Genomic DNA, 18,795 nt, shown 5'->3' with positions numbered 1-18,795 from the left:
TGTAATGGGATCAGATTCTCAAAAAAATGTACATCAAAATTCCCCAATTAAAGTTACCCCAGTAAAATAACATCACCCAAGAATGTAAATCCGAAAATTCAAGTAGCCTACAGATCAAACAAATATCAAGCGTTCAATTTAAAATACCGAAATAAACGTGGTTAATTAAACAAAAATCTTTCCCACAGAAAATGTAATAAGTAAATCCGACTCCCCGTCTCCAAAGTATCCAATAAATATTAGCTTGACCAAATCTTATACGACAGGTGACTAACACCTGTGTTCAAATAATAAGCGCTCGAAAATACCAAACTGTCAAGAAAGTGAGATTTACAATACAAAAAAAGTAGTCACTCGAGATGAAAAATATATTTTGCTTAAGATAAATGCATTGTTCTGTAGAATAAGTTTAAAACTGGTTATATTAGTGCAATTAAATTTTATTATCTTTTACCAACTTTCAAAGAAATAAAATATGAATCTTCTGAAAATTATGCGACACCCTGCTGGGAAAATACTACAATGTAGAACTCTGGTAGTTTGAAAAAATCCCAAAGCAATAGCTTAAAAGTCATAAATTACGCGACACCTGTTAGCAAAATATTGCAGTGTAGAATTTTTAGTTGCTAGAAAAATTCCAGAGTGGTATATTAAAACTCATAAACTGTAATTAAACCCAAGTAGCTCATTGGTGCAAGCCAGTCCAATAGTAATGTAGGACAAATAGTGCAGCCAATAAGGACTGAGAAAATATACTTTTAGCAACGCCTAAACGTAACCTCCGGCATAGTTGCAGAGGATAGATAGTGAGAACTTAACAATTTTGCGCCAGTCTAGTCTGAGTCTATTTCAGTCTTTAGAGTCGACTAGGAGTCTTAGTTTGAGTCTCAGTTTGAGTCTTACACCAGTCTTTTACCAGTTTCTTACCATGATTTTGTTGTAATGAACTTTTGAAGTAACATTCCACCAGTGTACAAACTTAGTGTTATATCGTCTCAGTACAATTTGTTGTTGGAGACCTGTGTTTTATTTTGTTGATACAACCAAGAACTCTGCGACTATTATGTAAGTAACAATAAATGCATCATTATTTTATTTTACTCTCTTGTGTTAATATTTCTCAAGCTCGATAGTCCTTGTGGCTCCACTCGCTCCTAAGGGAAACTGAAACTCATCAATCTGATTTCGAGTCAGTATGGTCATTAATATAAGCTCCCTGCATGTACTCCTAGATTAAGCTCCCCACTCTAGAAGTTCAGCCTCCACTCAGGTAAGCCACTCGCGGACCGCTAACCAAGAGCTTAACTGAATTTCCAATTGGATAAATTAATCGGAAATTCTCCATTGGGAAATCTCAAAAAGGAATATGAGAATTAGTCGTTTTGAAAACCCCCCAATAGAATTAGCCTTAACTAACCAAGCTCTGCGATTGAACATATTATAAAGGAAAACCCCCCATTAGAATTGGCGCGGCCTGTTTAAAGGAGCAAAAACACAAGGACAACATCGAAAAAAAGAAGAGGAAGAATCGTTGAGAAATATTACCGACAAGAAAATTTTTTTTCTTTCTCTCTTTGCATGCTTTGAAGTGTAATATTTTTTACTTATTTTCAAGTGCAAAATTTTTTTTAGGCCTAAATCCTCTGGAAGTAGTAGCAAAAGAGGGTACATGTAATAAAAAAATATCAATTTTAAATAATATAAAACAATTAAAAACCAGTACCGAATTTTAACCCATCAAAAAAAACAACAATATGTCGTTAGATCAAAACGCACAATTATTAAAACAAAAACTTATTGCCAAAACAGTGGAAATATCAAAATCACTACCCTCATATAACGGAGACTGCAGATGTAGATGAATTTATTATCCAATTAAATCAATTCGTAGAGGTAACTCAAACAGACTTGAAATCATTAGTAAGCATGTTGCTAATGAGACTTCAGGGACAAGCACTAACATTTCTAAAACAAATTGAACAATACAATAGGGGAAGATAACAATCTTCCTATAGACTCAATAGAAAAATTACTAAAAGCGTTCCGAGAAAGATTCGTTGAAACCAGTTCAACACACAAACTAAAGCATGGTACGGTTTGTTTCGACGAAACACAAAATGTTAGAGAGTACCTGCACAAAGTAATGGTATCTATTGAAGCCAAGTACGGAAAAGAGTCTGGTCCCTTTATACGATAAAATCGTACTTAAATGCTTTCATGCAAGGATTAAGCCCCAAACTGTACCGAATGTTGATATCAAAAAATATCCAAACTTTAGACCTAGCAGTCCAGGAAGTAGAAAGAATGATTGAAATTGACTCAATTGTGGCGAACCACAATAAGTCAAGAATAAATAACGTAGAAAATTCAACTCCGGGACGATCACGACCAATTTCCCCCAATTTCTTTCCAAGAGAAAACTCACCCAAAGCAAACCAAAATAGATCTCCAGCTCCTACAAGGCAAAAGATGGTACGTTTTGTACCCACGAACACGACAAAAAACGCACAGAGCCCCCCAATTACCCGCTAAACATGTCATAAACAGTGACAACTAACCAGGGAATGCCGTACTAACAATAACTTTAAACCAATAACTCCCAGTTCTGATAGCCGTTTGTTCGGGAGAGCAAAATTAAATGACAACGGGTCAGGACAATATAGAAATGGTTCCCCAGGTTTCACATTTTTCCGCAACTCGTACCAACAAGGATTTGTACACACGAATCCTTCTCAATATACGAATCCCCAAACACAAACCTATACAAATCATTCCCCCAACCGACAAAATAATTATCGGTTCCCTAACCAAAATACGCGACAGAACATGTACCAATCTAATTCACGAACGGTGTATCCAACCAGATTCAATAGGAATACAACTGATAACAGAGGATATTTTTTCCCGACAGGTAACGAAAGAAATTTTTCGTCAAGACAAAGTGAACAAATGCCACGAGCCGTAGGCACGAGAAACTTTAACCCACGCAATAATACGTGGCAAACAAGACAATCAAATGTCAATCAACTTGGAAATTCACCAGCATGTGAAATTCCTACCGAACCCCAATGTCAAACCCCAACTTATCAAATAAGCTCACAGGGAAACGAATTAGGCCCCCAAGAAAATTAACTGGGACCCTGGAGGCCAGTATTTTTTATAGGTCCCATCTAGTAATTGTACCTTCTTTTAGTGATAATGATGATATGCTACCTATATTGAATAATTTTAGTGTCGCGAGTATTAACTACAAAGCGTTAATAGATTCGGGTGCATCGGTTAACATAATAAGTTCAAATGTATTTAATAGACTACCAGTATATATTAAACGGCAGAAAAATTTTAATATTCCCAACTTAACAAGTGTCACGGGGCATAGGCTGGAAGCTATAGGCTCCATATGCCTAGATGTGATAAAAGATAATAGGACCTTTCCTACAAACTTCATAATCTGCAATAATTTCCAATATTAAGCGATATTTGGTGCTAATTTTTTAAAATATAATAAGGTGTTATTAGATATAGAAAATAACCGACTCGTGTATCCACACGACCCTATTCTCCAACGCGTGGAGAGAGGGGAAGCAACAGTGAATAGAATCAAATCTTTTGTACCCCACGTCACGTCATTTCCTCCCATTTCTCGTCCCGTGGGAAATCAAACGAGTAAACGGATCGAAAATCAAAATCAATGGAGCAGACGAGAAAGAAAATCAAACAGCAAATGGATCGAGTCAGTAAAAGTAAAAATAGGAGAAATGCAGGAGTATAGACAAAAAGAGATAAAGAAAATAGCTGAATTGTGGAATGAAATAATAAATCCAAACACTGTTGTAAGGGGAAAGGACTTAGAATCTACCCCTACAATCAACCCCAAAAACGGAAGACTTGACGCAACCAAGCGCCAATCTCAACTTAATAGAAAATAACTCGGAAGAGAAATATTATGGGTTCGCAGTACGTAAAACAAAAATCCCCCCAAATACTATGCAAAGAGTACAAATCTCTCAAATGGTCACCCCCGTAAATGACAATTCTGAAATTTGGTTTGCATCTCCGTGTAAAGCAATTCCAGAAAATCTGTTTTGTGAAGAACAGATCATTTCATACGAAAAAGTCGAAGGCTTTATTTTGTTAACTAACACACATGAAAACGATATGATTACATTGAAAAAAAGGAATATGTCTCTTGGAAATACAGGTCATCTCTGAGCATGAGGTAAACAAATTGAGAGAATCCAAGGAAAGCTTAGTTAATAACATTGGAACTAACAACCCGAAGGATAGGTACCCCCTAACAAAACCCCAATTTTTTTGAAAAATTTAAATTAGATCATATACAAGATACGCAATTAAAGGAAAAATTATGTGAATTGCTCTGGAATTTTAGAGATATTTTTTCTACATGTGAGGAAGATATCGGGTTGATACCCTTCTACCAACATTCTATCCAAACCACAGGGTTGCCCGTAGCTAAACAGCCCTATCGCATCCCCCATCCCTACAAAGGCTGGTTAAAAAATAAAATCCGCGAGTTAGAAAGAAACAATATTATACGGCCGAGTATAAGCCCGTATTCAGCCCCCGTTATACTAGTACCAAGAAAGAACAAGGACCTTAGGCTTGTAGTAGATTATAGAGCATTAAATAAGCAAGCAGTAAGTGACAAATTTCCTCTGCCCCGAATTGATGAAATCCTAGATTCTATTTCAACCAGAAACAAAATTTTTACATCTCTTGACCTCACGCAGGGTTATCACCAAGTTAAGATAGCAGGTGATGACGTCTATAAAACGGCCTTTTCAACGACAGAATGTGGTTCTTATGAATATTTGAGAGTACCCTTTGGACTCAAAACAAGTTCAAGTGCATTATGTAGGCCTCTGTTACACTTATTACGAGGTATAGAAAATATTATCCACTTTGTGGATGATGTTATTTGCGTAGGAGAAACACCAGAGGACCATTTGAACACATTAATCAAAGTTTTCGAAAAATTCAGAGAGAGAAATTTGAAATGTAGACCGGAAAAAGTAAATTTGTTTCAATCCAAAATAAAATTCTTAGGAATGACAGTGACCCAAGGTCAAATATCACCGGACCCTGAGAAGATAAAATGTGTAGAAAATCTTAAGCCGCCAAAAACTATGAAACAATTAAGAGGCATTATTGGTTTAACAAGTTATTTTAGAAAATTTATACGTAACTACGCCCAAATCGCAAAACCCCTAACAGATCTAACTAAAGGGAATTCCCAAAATATTACCTGGTCTCAGGAAGCTCAAAATTCATTAGACACCCTCAAGAAAGCTCTTACCTCTGAAGCAATATTAGCGTTACCAAATTTTGAAAAAGGAACATTTGTGGTTACTACCGATGCTTCAGCTCTAGGTATCGATTCAATCCTTTTCCAAATAATCCCCATGGAAAACAACCCCGAATCCCCAACAGGATCCCCCTCAATATATAGAGAAAGTCATATGCTATTCAAGCAGAACCCTAACCAAAGGCGAAAGTAGTTATTCAGCAACGCAATTGGAGTTACTATCTATAATTTACCACTTAGACAAATTTAGACATTATTTAGTAGGACGAAAATTTAAACTGCGCTCGGACCATAAAAGCTTACAGTACCTAAGCACATTCAAGAATCCAACCGAAATTTTAGCGCGATGGATAATGAAAATCCAGGATCTGGATTACGAATTTGAACATGTGACCGGTAAACAGAATGCTCCTTGCGACTACCTAAGTAGATACCCTGAGAATAACTCTTCAGATAATGAAACTAAACAAATAAATGCCATTAATCCCAGTAAACAAAAACAAAAGAAGAATAAACCAAAAATCCTTACAGAAGAAAAAGGGCCACGAGTAATTCCCTTATCCCTTGCCAATATTAAAAGAAACCAAGTTAAGGATGAAATGTGTTTGACTCTCATTAATAACTTTGTGAATTCAGATAATCTTCCTGATAAGTTCAGAGCCCTAAGACGGGAAATAGACAATTTTTATTATGACTTTGACGAAGAAATCCTTTGCAGGATAGTAACAGGCGAAACGAATAGAAATCAAACCTTAATAGTCCAAGTGCTCCCCCAAAACTTAATAATACCTGCCTTTGAATACTTTCATTCGGAAATAGGCGGACACTTTGGAATAACCAAAACATTTCACAAGCTAAAACAATACTTTTATGTCCCGTCGGCGTTGACAAAACTCAAAGATTTTATAAGTACATGTGAAGCTTGTAACTTAAGAAAAAATCCACAAACGTACCCAAATCCCCCTTGGGAAGAGTGCCAATAGCAAGGTTCCCTTTCGACATCGTTTCATTTGACCTTTTTGTCACAAGTGGAGGCTTGCCTGTTTCTAATGGAGGTCATACTTGTATCCTTTCAGTAATAGATCATTTTACCGGCTTCACTTTTGCCAAAGAATTGAAAAATAAAGGCACGTATACCACCAGCAAAGCCTTAGCAAAAATATTTTTGGAATTTGGCGTTCCTCAACGGGTCATTAGCGACAATGGATCTAACTTTGTTTCTAAAGTAACAAGGGATTTAATGAGTTTCCTTAAAATAGAAAAACTAGTAACCTCTCCCTACCATCCCCAAGCTAATGGAAAAATTGAAAATAGGCACAAGATATTTTCCAATGTTTTGAGTATTTATTCAAAGGACAACCGGAACGATTGGGATCAATATCTACCCTACTTGACTAATGTAATTAACACGGCATACTCGGAAACGACTAAAGATAAGTCCATTTTTTCTTTTATTCGGACGCGATTTTGAAATACCTTATCAAGAAGTCATTGAATCGAGACAGTATTACAAAAGTACGGAGGACTATAAGCAAGATTTTATAAATAAGATGAGAAAAACCTATAAAATAGTTAGACAAGAGTTAGAAAAATGTAAAATAAATCAAGAATTGAAGAATCAATCCAAAATCAAGGGAAATATAAATTTTAAGGTAGGCGACCGTGTCTATCTAAAAAATGAAGCTAAACTGGAAGGCAAAAAACTTTCCAATAAATATTCAGGACCCTACAGAATAATGAAAAAATATGACAACGATTATACTTTCAAAATGATAAATCCAGTAAACGGAAGAACATACAAAGCACATGTAAGCCGTATGAAAGGCGCCAAGTACCCCGTTAAATGGGTACCCGAACCCTCATCTTCAGACTCGTCAAACGCGGAAAATCGTTTCCCCATGTCCAGGCTATCCGAACTAAAACCCTTTAATTTCAAACAAAACTATTTTGAAAACAATAGAGAAGAGGAAGATTTTGAAGAATTTTTGGCCATGAAAAATCTAGTCATCTCTAAAAGAAAACCCCTAATACCCTTGCCTGCAAGAACCCCAAAAAGCCCAGAGAGTTTGTCCACATAAAACTCGGAGGAAGAGGTGGACTATAGATTATAGACAAAAAACCAGTTTTTCCCCAAGATAATGTCAAACCCGTGTCCCCCCAACATGTTTGCTGATGATATATTGTCCCATGCAACCCTACTAAAAAGGCCTTCGGCGTTAAAGGAAGGACTGTACAGAGCTATAAAGACTCCGGGTGCAAAAAGAAAGAAAGCTACTCCGAGAGATAAGAATAAAAGAAACCTAAGAGAGGGCATGGAAATCATAAATTATCCGATAAAAACAAGGCAAAGTACCTTGCCGTGGAGACAGGAACACCCTGAAGATGAAAACTTGGGACAATACCATCACATAACGGTATCTAAAGTAAAACACAAAGAACCTTACTCCTGGAAACAGACAATGCTACGGAATACACCTCACCCCCCGGAAGATATGGCATTCAAGCAGTGGAGACAATCTCCAAAAGTATTTGACTCCTCCCAGAGTTCCCAAGAATCTTTTAACTCCCCTGAAACAGGACCTCAACGCGAGGAAATGGAAGATAAGCCCTCTACCTCTAGAGGCAGATGAGATATATGAAGCAAGGGCAGGAGATACCCCTCAATCGCAAAGGACCGGCCCCGAAAGCCAAAATAATGAATCTTCAGATACTAGCTCTAATGAGTCCGACGATGGATCAGATCCTGACTACCCCAAGAACGCACCAAAACAAAAACAGGCTTCTGCCGCGGCCCATGCAAAAGCCGCAAAATTAAAAGGTCAAAAATACCTACTAAAACAGTATAAGAAATTTGATCTGATCTCTATGGGAAAGTCAAAAAAGAGTAAAACGCCAGAAACTGAACAGGAAATTACCACGAAATCTGGCCGAATTAGCAAGAGACCGGACAAATTGAAATACGTCTAGGAATTGAATACCCCAAAAACTTATATAGTCAATATATAAATCGAAATGAAGCAGTTGAAAGAAAAAGTAAAACAAGTATACATGAGAAGAACATTACAATAAAAGCATACCCATGAAAGGTCAGAACAAGTTGATAGTTAAATCTTTCCAGATAAACTGATATCCCGGCTTGGCAAAGAAACACCCGAAGATAGAAGAAGAACAAGAATTGTTCAACCCCTTCCTACAGAAAGAGAGATAACTAGTGCAACCCTGTTACTGACAGAACAAATATGGATCAACTATTTCAAATAAGATCAAAACTTCTAGAGGACTCGGCACGAATTAGTAGCAGAAAGATTGAAAATCGAAAATATGATAGAAGCCACACTTAAATCCCTTAGGGAAGTGAAGGCCTCCCAAGAAACAATGAACAAAAGAATAAATGAGATTTTAATAACTAAACAAATGGATAAGTTGATTGAAACACAGTTTATTGAAATTAAAGAACAGACCGCCAAGATCCAAAATGAAATGGAATCAATAAGTGACGCCACGCTTGTCAAGGGATACAATTATCCCGACCAGATCCTAAAATTGCAAGTATTATACGATAAAATGCAGGAAATTGGTAAAAAGGTACAAGATTATAGAGAATAGTACTGTTCTGTCCGCGACAATGGCAGTACAAGAAGCTCCTGGCACCCCAGAGAGCAAAGATCCTAGACTTGCAGCATAAATACGATCACTTAAAAGCACAGAAAGAAATAATTAAGCCTGCAACAAGACAGCTTAGAGAAACAACTAAAAGAGAACCATGCCAAAATTACCGAAGGAACTTCAGAAACAGAGAGATTTCTGCTCAAACTTGGAACAAATGGTTGCAACATGTTTTACTGTTGAAATTGACCTACCCCTCAGTCCCCATTTGGAAAATCTTCTTACTAACGGTTACAACGAAGGACCATCCCAACCCGTATACTTTTCAATTCCAAATCAAGCTCGTCATCACCACATAAAACCCCAAGTGGAAACTAATCAACAGAATCCTCCAACGGATAATAATACAACTACGAGGAACCAGTACCTTGACGCCCAAGAGAGTGTTATTACGAACCAAAATTCCTCAGAAGTGCCTGCACCACGAGGAACACCTAAAACCCAATCAGTGCCAGAGTGCACATAAAACTAATTGGAATCAGACGAGTTAATTAATTTAACTCAAAAAAAATAAGGTAAAAATTCTTTTTCGTCAAAATCCCCTTCTAATACATTAAAGTGATTACCTCTTATGGAATCCTATGCTTAGTGACAAGATGTAGTAAATAATCTAACATTAGAGCGAAAAATCGTTAAACTAGATAATTATGCTTCTGCTAGACAGAACATAGTATTTTCTCAAAAAATAAATAAATTGACGAATGCAGATTACGAATTCAATGGTAAAAAAAAAAAATGCAAGGAATAGCCATCCTTACATTGCTAGGAATAGTTAAACAGCAATACGGATACCCCCCACAGTAGATAAACATGACGGATATGAGGGATCGTTTCGGGAAAAGATTCGCTTCAGGATGCGAGCATCGAGCCCGTGTCCTGGGTTTGATCGTCTATCAATCCATAACCACAACTCATTACAATCCAAAAATTACTTTTAGCTTTGATGAAGTATTCGGTTATGCGCTGAATACTCAACTTGGAAACCGATCCGGGGAGCCTTCGGTGTGTCGAGCAGCCAAGAGCTTGATTGTATATATTTGAATGTTCAATAGGCTGAGCGTTCCTTAAGGGCAAATCCTACCTTTTTTTCGAAATCAATTTTGTGGGATATCTATTTTTAATCATCATGCAAACGACATAATCAAATACGGACTCCAAAATATACTAAATCCAATCACAAAAAAAAAGAAGACCGGAAATAATTACCACCCAAACCTGCTGTAAGGAATATAAAAACGTCAAAAAAAAATTCAGTCAAAAAATATATGTGCAAGTTACTATCGTGTTGATTGACAAGCTAAACCGCAATTAGGAAAACAGGTGATTAGCGGCAGTCTAATGATCAAATAATTGGGTTTGTATGTATGTGTATGTGCATATGTAAGTGTGTGCATATGTGTACATATATGTGTGTGTATGTACATATGAGGACAGTAACAATGCGAGGCAAAATTTACTTGCATATGAGGATGTGATGACTAACCTGGTCATAAGTATAGGGTCTTCCGTTAACTTAAATGACAGAAACAAGCCTAGTTAATCTTCCAAAAAATTATCAATATGAACTGAAGACCTTGCAAAAAATTAACTAATTGAAAATAACTATAAGTAAAATTGTATCTTTTCTGAGTAAAATGGCGAATACCTCATCCGCACACACGAATCGCAGCCCTTATCTGAGCCTTAAAATAAATTCAACTACTTAAACAAACCCTACAAGTCGCTAAGAAAAAAAAATAATTTCCCTTCTCGCCAATTTTGCTAAACAAATACCACTTCGACCAATGTTAAAATAAATATGCGATTTGGATAACTCTAGTAAAACGCTGGTATAATAAGAGATTAAGACCCATAATACCAGATGGAAGCCATTAAAATTTGTGACAACATAGTCAAAGTATCCAAGAATAATATTCTCGAATTAAGAAACTTTCCTTTTTCGTTTAGTGATTAACAAAAAATTGCTGACCCGTATACCGTGTGTACATCGAACTAATCGTATACCAATAATTGATAGACCTGTTGCCTAAAAACTAACAACTAGCATGCCATCTTAAGATGTCTCCCAATAAAAATTGGCTCCCCCCAAAATAAAAAAAAAAATTGTAAGGTGATTGGAAAATAAGAACTGACCTCAGCAATTGATATCGTCAATAAATCCTTAACAAATCGTTTAATAATGTGGTAATTAGAAATTGGAGTAACAAAAGCAAAAATGGATTCCATTTTTGAAACCTGAATAAACAAAGGAAATTAATCGCTAAATAATTAATGCAAAACATAAAAGTAACCCTGAAAGGTAAAAAAAAAGCTAAAATTGTAGAATTTAAAATGCCGATCTGGTGCATGAGTTTTGACCTATGGATATGCGATATATTGCTTAATAAGAGGAATATTATCAGAAAAAGAAAACATTGAGGATAGCGTAATTATTGAGTCCCAAAAGTAGCCCCCTAAGCTAATACCTTGACAAAAAGAAACAGACGAAAACCAAACAGGGAGACTCGTTAAACTCTCAAACAATTTGTTAGTTGAATTTCTGTAGTGCTGTAGTCGAACGCTAACTAGAATATCTTTAAGCCAGGTTCGATAAAAACAATAAATAAAAATATTTCGACAAATAATCCCTGTGATATAAAAATTAATCACATATCATTCGTGCAGATTAAGCAGCTAAAAAGACAAAATAAACCTTCCGTAGATCAAGAAAATACATAAAGTAGTTAACAAAGTCGTGAGATATAGTACCTCCAAATCGCAAATAAGACAAGCTAAAGCGAAAAAGAGAGACCTTGATTGATTTTTTTTATTGTTACTTATGGTGCCTCTCTATCGAGGAAGTGTCTCGCTATCAAAATTGTGGTACCATGAACTAAAATGGTAGCCAATGTCTAAGCTAATTAGACCAGTAATTATATAACCATTAACAATAATGACGTTGTCGCTATAGAGCCGCTAAGTGAAAGATAAAATAGTAAAAAAAAAACGCCAATGGTATTAATAAGTGTAGCTGGAAGATTTCTTAGAAAAAGCGGCAGCAGCGGAATAAAACCGCAAAACTAGAATAGATAAAATATGGCGAGTCTGGCAATAAGACCATTCATCGTTAATCCAGGGATCAGGCATACGCTATACGCTAAACTTGTTCGCAGACCAAATAACTAAACTCGTTCACAGACCAAATAATGCAATGTTTTACATAATTTTTTTTTCTCTCTCTCAAAATTTGTTTCTCGCATATACCTGTAGAAAAATAATACTTAATAGATTTACTAACCTTATAAATAGTCACAGCCTTTAGTCCCCGCAAATCCCTATCCCCCCAATAAGGAATATAATATAGTTAGTCACACATATTTACAAGAGCTAAGTTCTGTACACTAAGGAACAAGATTAACAAAACTGAAATTAACAGTTTGACAATGAGCTTATATACGAATAATTCAAGGGTAGTTGCTAAAACAATTAAGCGAAAGTCAAGCCATTAAGGAGAACAAATGAATAATCTTAACATCTGCAAAATACTCTTGCCCTTTGACCTGAACATGTTTCAAAGACCCTGAATCAAAAGATAAAATAAAACTAAATTTTCAAGCTCTCACTTTCAATCAAACTCCTATAGGACGCTGACCTAGTAAAGAATATCAATAAAACCCCAAGGAAAAGGAACTACAGGTGAAATGGGTAATATTCAAATCAAAATCACGAATTCCCCCCCTTTTTTTTTTACAGTTGCGCAGCACACTTGTGCGGCACGTCCGTGGCCTAACGTATAGTGCCGCGAGTAAACAAAAAAAAAGAAAGAAAAAGGAGAGACTATTCAGCGAATTCTTTTTAGGACCATCTTAAACATAAAACATATACCTGTGAAATTCTTGATAATACCATACCTGCGCCATGTGGCACAACCCCTATCACAAAAAAAAGGAATGCTGAAACGTAATGAATGCGAAAAAAAAAAAAAACAGCTGAATGTAATTATTCGCACACTTTTAGGCGAAAAACGGGCCAATCCGCCAATTCCTAATTATTCGCCCCCTGAATAGGGATAAAATGCCTTGTGACGACCCAGAAGGGCTGTGATTGAAAATAGTCTATTCTGTTATATAATAAGACCGTCACATAAGACAATCCCTTGCGTGTAATGATCTGGTATTCAAGAAAACTTAAATCAATCAAGCTTTAGACAACGCGTTTTGATTAGGTTCCCATGTTTTTCTATAGCATTTCCAACGCCTTTATATAAAAAAAAAATTATATCTGGTGACTAATTATTACACCCATATTAGACTAAATCGGTTTCTACCCTTCAACAAATACGCTGCAAAACGTAAACATACCTCAATTTTCATTAAAAAAAAAATACAAGGAAGGTTAAAATTATTAAGTCTCATCAAATATTTATTTAGGTAAACCCGTATTTAATAAAAAATGCCTCCGTGACGTGGCGTAACTCTGTCAAGGGTAAAGAATAAGTAGACACCTGAGAAGTAAATAAGTCTTACCTTTAACTCGTTCAAGCGGGAATTTTACTTTGAACTAACAAACTTTTGTATCCCACCAATTTAACATTATTTTAAAGTATGCTAAAGTAGGGAATTTATCCTTACATAATTTGAAAGGAATTAAGTAAATATCAATGCACGACTCTTCACACAATTTAACTTGAACCAAATAGCAATATTAAATAGCTACCAAAACAAGCAATTAGGAACGAATCGCATTCAATATAAAATAAATTAATCCCTTTAATTAAGTATGTAGAAAGCTGCATAAAATAAAGTAATAAATATTTTAATCAGAGTAGACGGAACTAAATAAAGTAATGGTGGTATATAAAGTAGTAGTAGTACCTCATGCACTTCACACGGTGAAAAAAAAAAAAAAATTTTTCTTCTATTTCAAAAAAACACACTTAAAGCAAAGAGAAGCATACTCTTAACTAGAAAGTCAGTAGTAGTACCCTCACACGTTCCCAAGGTGACAATAAATTTTTTTTGCTATAAAAAGGGACCCGCAAGAATTAACTCCAAATCATCCCTAACATAAGGAAAATAATGTGACGACAAAGTAAACCGTGAAAGAATATGAAGTGAAAAATGGAGACGAAGTCTGATACGTGGGGAATGTTTTCTACTCTGTAAGCCTTCTCCACTGTCGATTATTCTGGGGTGGGCGTGCAGAGTGAAGAGTACTCTCTTGCGAAGTACAATCCTAGGACAGAAGGAAGAATGACGACAGTAAAGACTAGTAAAATCAACTATGCGATCCTGCTAAAATTACCCTACCTAACCTCTCACAATTTGAAAATGTGATAACACAAGTGACCATACGAGAATATGGAATGAAGATGGACAATGAAGATCGATGCGTGTGGTGATACGTTGACAGGGTACAGGAGCGCGAGTAATTTAATTTCGTGTTCAGGCACCGTGCCGAGGTATTTTCTACGAAGATCAACTAAAATAGGAAAAGGAACCCACGAATACAAGTGAAAGCTAAATATCATGAATCAGAGGAGTAAACTAAGAAAAAAACGGCTAAAATTAATAACAAATATTGTCAAAATTAAAGACACCTAACCAATCTATTACTATGCCTTAATCATTATAACCATTTTCATATTTAGTTAATTTGTTTCACAATTACTGATAAATTTTACATAAGAACACATTTCCAGATACGGTGTGTAAGTAACCATCGACCACGGGTTAAGAGAAACGCCGGAACACGTAACCAAACGGTATGTGCTTAAATTGAACCTAAAATCTAGTAGAATAATCAAAAAACGTAACCATGATAATATACCCAAGTAATCAACAATAAGATAATCATAAACGAGAAAATGCAATCTATTGGAATCTTATAAAACCACATAGTTTAGGCGATATTAATGCTCCGTTAAGGGACTGGGGAAATGTTGACAAATGAATGAAAGAAGAGGAACTTATTAGAACAGTAGAAGATCTTGACTGTCCAAAATTAAGCTATCTTCTAAAATCTCAAAAAACTATGGTTGGAACCAAGAATAATCCTAAGATTAACGGCAAGCCTAGTGCTATATAATTTTAGTGCACGTGAGATGACCAGAACACTAGAGCAAACTAGACGAAGTGCCAATCTGGCCTTCCGAATCTTAGTGCAACATATCCCAGCAACAAAGTATAGCTCATTGTCTAAATATATTGCCGACAATATTTGGTACAATCAAGATGATAATAATATAACTACAATTTGGCCCATTAAGTTTCTCTCTATATTAATCGACCAAGGACATATGTTAGAAGGTGAAAACTTTCTTAAAATCTTATACGTTAATTGAGTAAAAAACACATATCTAAATCTAATAAACCCCTCAATGGGATTCGCAATTTTCCAGGTTATCCCAAGAGATTACAAAGATATAAAGAAAATAACCTTAAATTTTTTCCAAGAAGATGAAAATTTCGGAAGAAAAACAGTTCCTGGACTAGACATGACAGTACGCGAGCAACTGTGTTGTTGCCAATCGCAGGCAAATTTAAGCTTCTCTGTAGTAAGAGTAATAAATGACACGTTATCATTAGCTCAGCTATGCCGAGAGGTCGTTCGTCAAAATATGCAAAGGAATGACATAACCACTACTCTGGAAGGACTGCACCTCCCAAACCAACTTTTAGTGTACTTAATGCACCTAAGTATGCCTGAAAACGGTAATAATGACATAATATTTGAAATCCAAGTTCTGAGCCCAACCATTTCTCCATGGGAAAATTATAGGATATTAGATGTGTTTACATGTCCCAATTCAGAGGCGGCGCTATAAGGCGATGCACACATGTTGATGTTGCACCCAAATGCTCGCTGGAGAAATTGTATATATAAATGAGCTTGTTAAAACGAGTGATGAAGGAATACCGCAATGGTACCCAAGGTGTTAAAGTTATGAAAATCGATTGTTAACACAAAAATTCGTTATAAAACGGTAGTTTGGTAATATGTATGAGGATACGAAATAAAATAAACGTCACGAGACCTAAATACATTATATATATATTGACAAGAAGGTAGTTTCTCGAAAGCCTCTATACTTTTAAGTTTATAAAGCGACCGCAAAGTCGTTAAACTAGAGTACGGAACTTTAGGAACGTTACCATGTTTGAACACACAAATAACTAGGTGCAAGGTGGCACCGGTGAAAAAGTAGTTCAACTTCAACCTAAAGTTGCCTTGTTTTTCCACACAAAGTAAATATTCATTATTGGTTAATATGGAGCTTTAGAGTAAGTTATGGTCGAACGAATTAGTACCCGATGTATTGAGGAAATGCCGGTGAAAAGGTAGTTTGACTTCGACCTAGAGTGTACCATAATCATAACCAATCTTGAAAAAAATTATAAATTAAACAAAGATCAATAGAAACTACCTTCTTTGGCCATTGTTCTGAAATGTTCTGAAAGGACAAAATAAAGGAATGGCCAAAGCAATTATTGACACAGAGTTCATATCCATTAAACATGCCAAAGAAAATGTCATATACTCAGCGGCAATGATCATTGTGAATAAATCAGGGGAAAAAGTTTTCGCGAAAAAAAATGGAACGTCAAATACGATTTAAGATAATATGACGAAAAATCGTATAGTTTCGGAATACGATTGGCAAATAAATCCAAGTATCGATCCGTAACAGGAAAATTGGGAAAAAACACAATGCGAGAAAGGATTAGTACCTTCAATATATTTAGAAGCCATGTAGCTAACGATGTTAGCTGTTCGCGTAATAATGCAATCTATATTCGAAACCTTAAAGAAAAAAAAATTAGGAATGGATTACATTGCAAGATAAATTAACATATATTAATTTTAGAATTAGACAGGAAGGTGCGATTAACGAAGGCCATGATAATTTTCATTGTTAACGCAGTGGCCCAAGACGTGATAAGGCAGGGAATCATACCTAAACATGGGAACTACCCCCAAAATAGTCATAATGCATGAGAAATATGAGCTCTCCTATTCACAAGGAAACCGAAGATTATCACATACGTGGAACCGATGTGGAGCGACTTCAGCTCCTTCTAAAGGAATAATTAGTCATTAACGAGACTGAAGCTCAGTAATTCCCCTGACCATGAGGATTTTGTTGATCCAATTTATGGAAAAATTATGAGACCACGGAGATAGGACCCGAAGAAAGATCACATTGAGCCAAATGAGATGCAAAACCTAAAGCCGGAACTCCCAGATAACCCCTAAGCAAAAAAGTAAGGGAGGACATGATCGAGCGAGTGAGAATAGAGGTCCTCATTCGTACCATGTCCAATCCCAAATTTTCACTTATTTTTTTTGTTCTTGCAGACCCATGCGGCTGCAAAAGACATATTTCTTAAGCGGTATGAACACGCATAGACAATAAAGACTTGTAAATTTATAGTAAACCAAGACCTCTCATTTAAACCATATTGCCTACTTCGCAAATAGTAGTATAATAGAAAAGTAAATATTAAAGTAGATGAGCGTTGAATAATATTTAAAAAAATGTATTGAATATAGAATATGTACCAAATGCACATATATACGTGTACACATAGTCACCAATCTTGAAAATTTTATAGTGTTATTTTTTAACATAATCATTTTTCTGATGATTACCTCACTTATATGATAATAATCTAATGTTTGCGGCAACATGCACGAAAGCATGGAACCTGCCCTTATTTTTTAGCGTTGTGTTTAACTGTACATGTACTAAATTGATGTTATTAGTACCACTAATAATAACCATTATTTCAAAAAATTGTCTACACAGAATATTATGAAAACCGTATATTGTTGTTATATATATATTAACTTGTGTAATTGTAAAGAGCATATGATTCTGCCCGGATATTTATATTCTAGGAAGAAAAATAATCGGTGCAGATTAATTATGGTGTACCAACATGCAACACGGATACAACCCAATAGCATCTACTTTCATCCTTCATTAACCACCGATAAGTACTCACCAAGGAAATACCTGAAGACGATATTCTGATCACAAATCCAGATTCCAAGAACCCTGTACCAGGTAATTTTACCTCAAGCTGTGACTGGAACCAAGGACCCTATACATAAATATATACGTGAATTAATGATTACCCAGAGAACCGCCTCAACCAGTCATGTCGTAAAACTGCATAAATACCCGTCTAACAACTATCCTTAGACGGCAAGGTCCTTAAGATTTAATATTTGGAGAACCAAGAATAACCCTAGAGTCAGTCCCTCAAAGACTATATATCTTAAGCCCCATATCAGAGACAATATGTTAACCAAGATCAAAAGCTTGAGTTTTGACTCTATCCAATCATTACTAGATGTCGTAAAACCAAACCATCATCCATGAGAAGAAGAACCAAACATGATTAATTTAATGGGAAATATAAACTGTACGTGCTGAAATTTTCCCAAAATGAAGCGATCAGAGAAGAGAACCAACCAGTTATTATTGTTTTAATCTCCATATTAAGCCCTCAATGATTGTGTATCATTTAACGGGTAATCAAAGACAATGCGTTGAGCCAAGGCTCTAAGATCAAGTTTTGATCCTGCCATAATTAACGTTAAATGTAGAAACACAGCCCATAGTCCAAATAAAAAAAAAATGGACTGAGCGTGAAAATAAACGGGAAACACAGACTGTACGAGTATTTAATGCTCCCCGGTCAAACTGTGTCAAAGAAGAGATACCCAGCTAGCGACCAAGATACCCATTTCATGTAATCAATTCCCCAAGGGTTATGTACCTAATAGACATTTCAACGAATCTACACATCAACCCC

The 18,795-nt window shown here is 35.8% G+C and overlaps 1 protein-coding gene across 1 annotated transcript in view; it reads left to right on the top strand.

The window, feature by feature from the left end:
* Positions 1-9,802: 9,802 nt before the first annotated feature.
* Positions 9,803-18,795, top strand: part of LOC148953677 (V-type proton ATPase 21 kDa proteolipid subunit c''-like) — a 33,036-nt gene continuing 24,043 nt past the window's right edge. The window contains exon 1 of the mRNA XM_089085783.1: positions 9,803-9,872. Coding sequence (XP_088941909.1) covers positions 9,803-9,872 — 70 coding nt within the window. The remainder of the gene's footprint in view (positions 9,873-18,795) is intronic.

This window comes from Artemia sp. Qi Xiang Cuo, chromosome 3 (genome assembly GCF_049724085.1).
Source record: "Artemia sp. Qi Xiang Cuo chromosome 3, ASM4972408v1, whole genome shotgun sequence".
Classification (NCBI taxonomy): domain Eukaryota; kingdom Metazoa; phylum Arthropoda; class Branchiopoda; order Anostraca; family Artemiidae; genus Artemia; species Artemia sp. Qi Xiang Cuo.
This window is presented reverse-complemented; position numbering and strand designations above follow the sequence as displayed.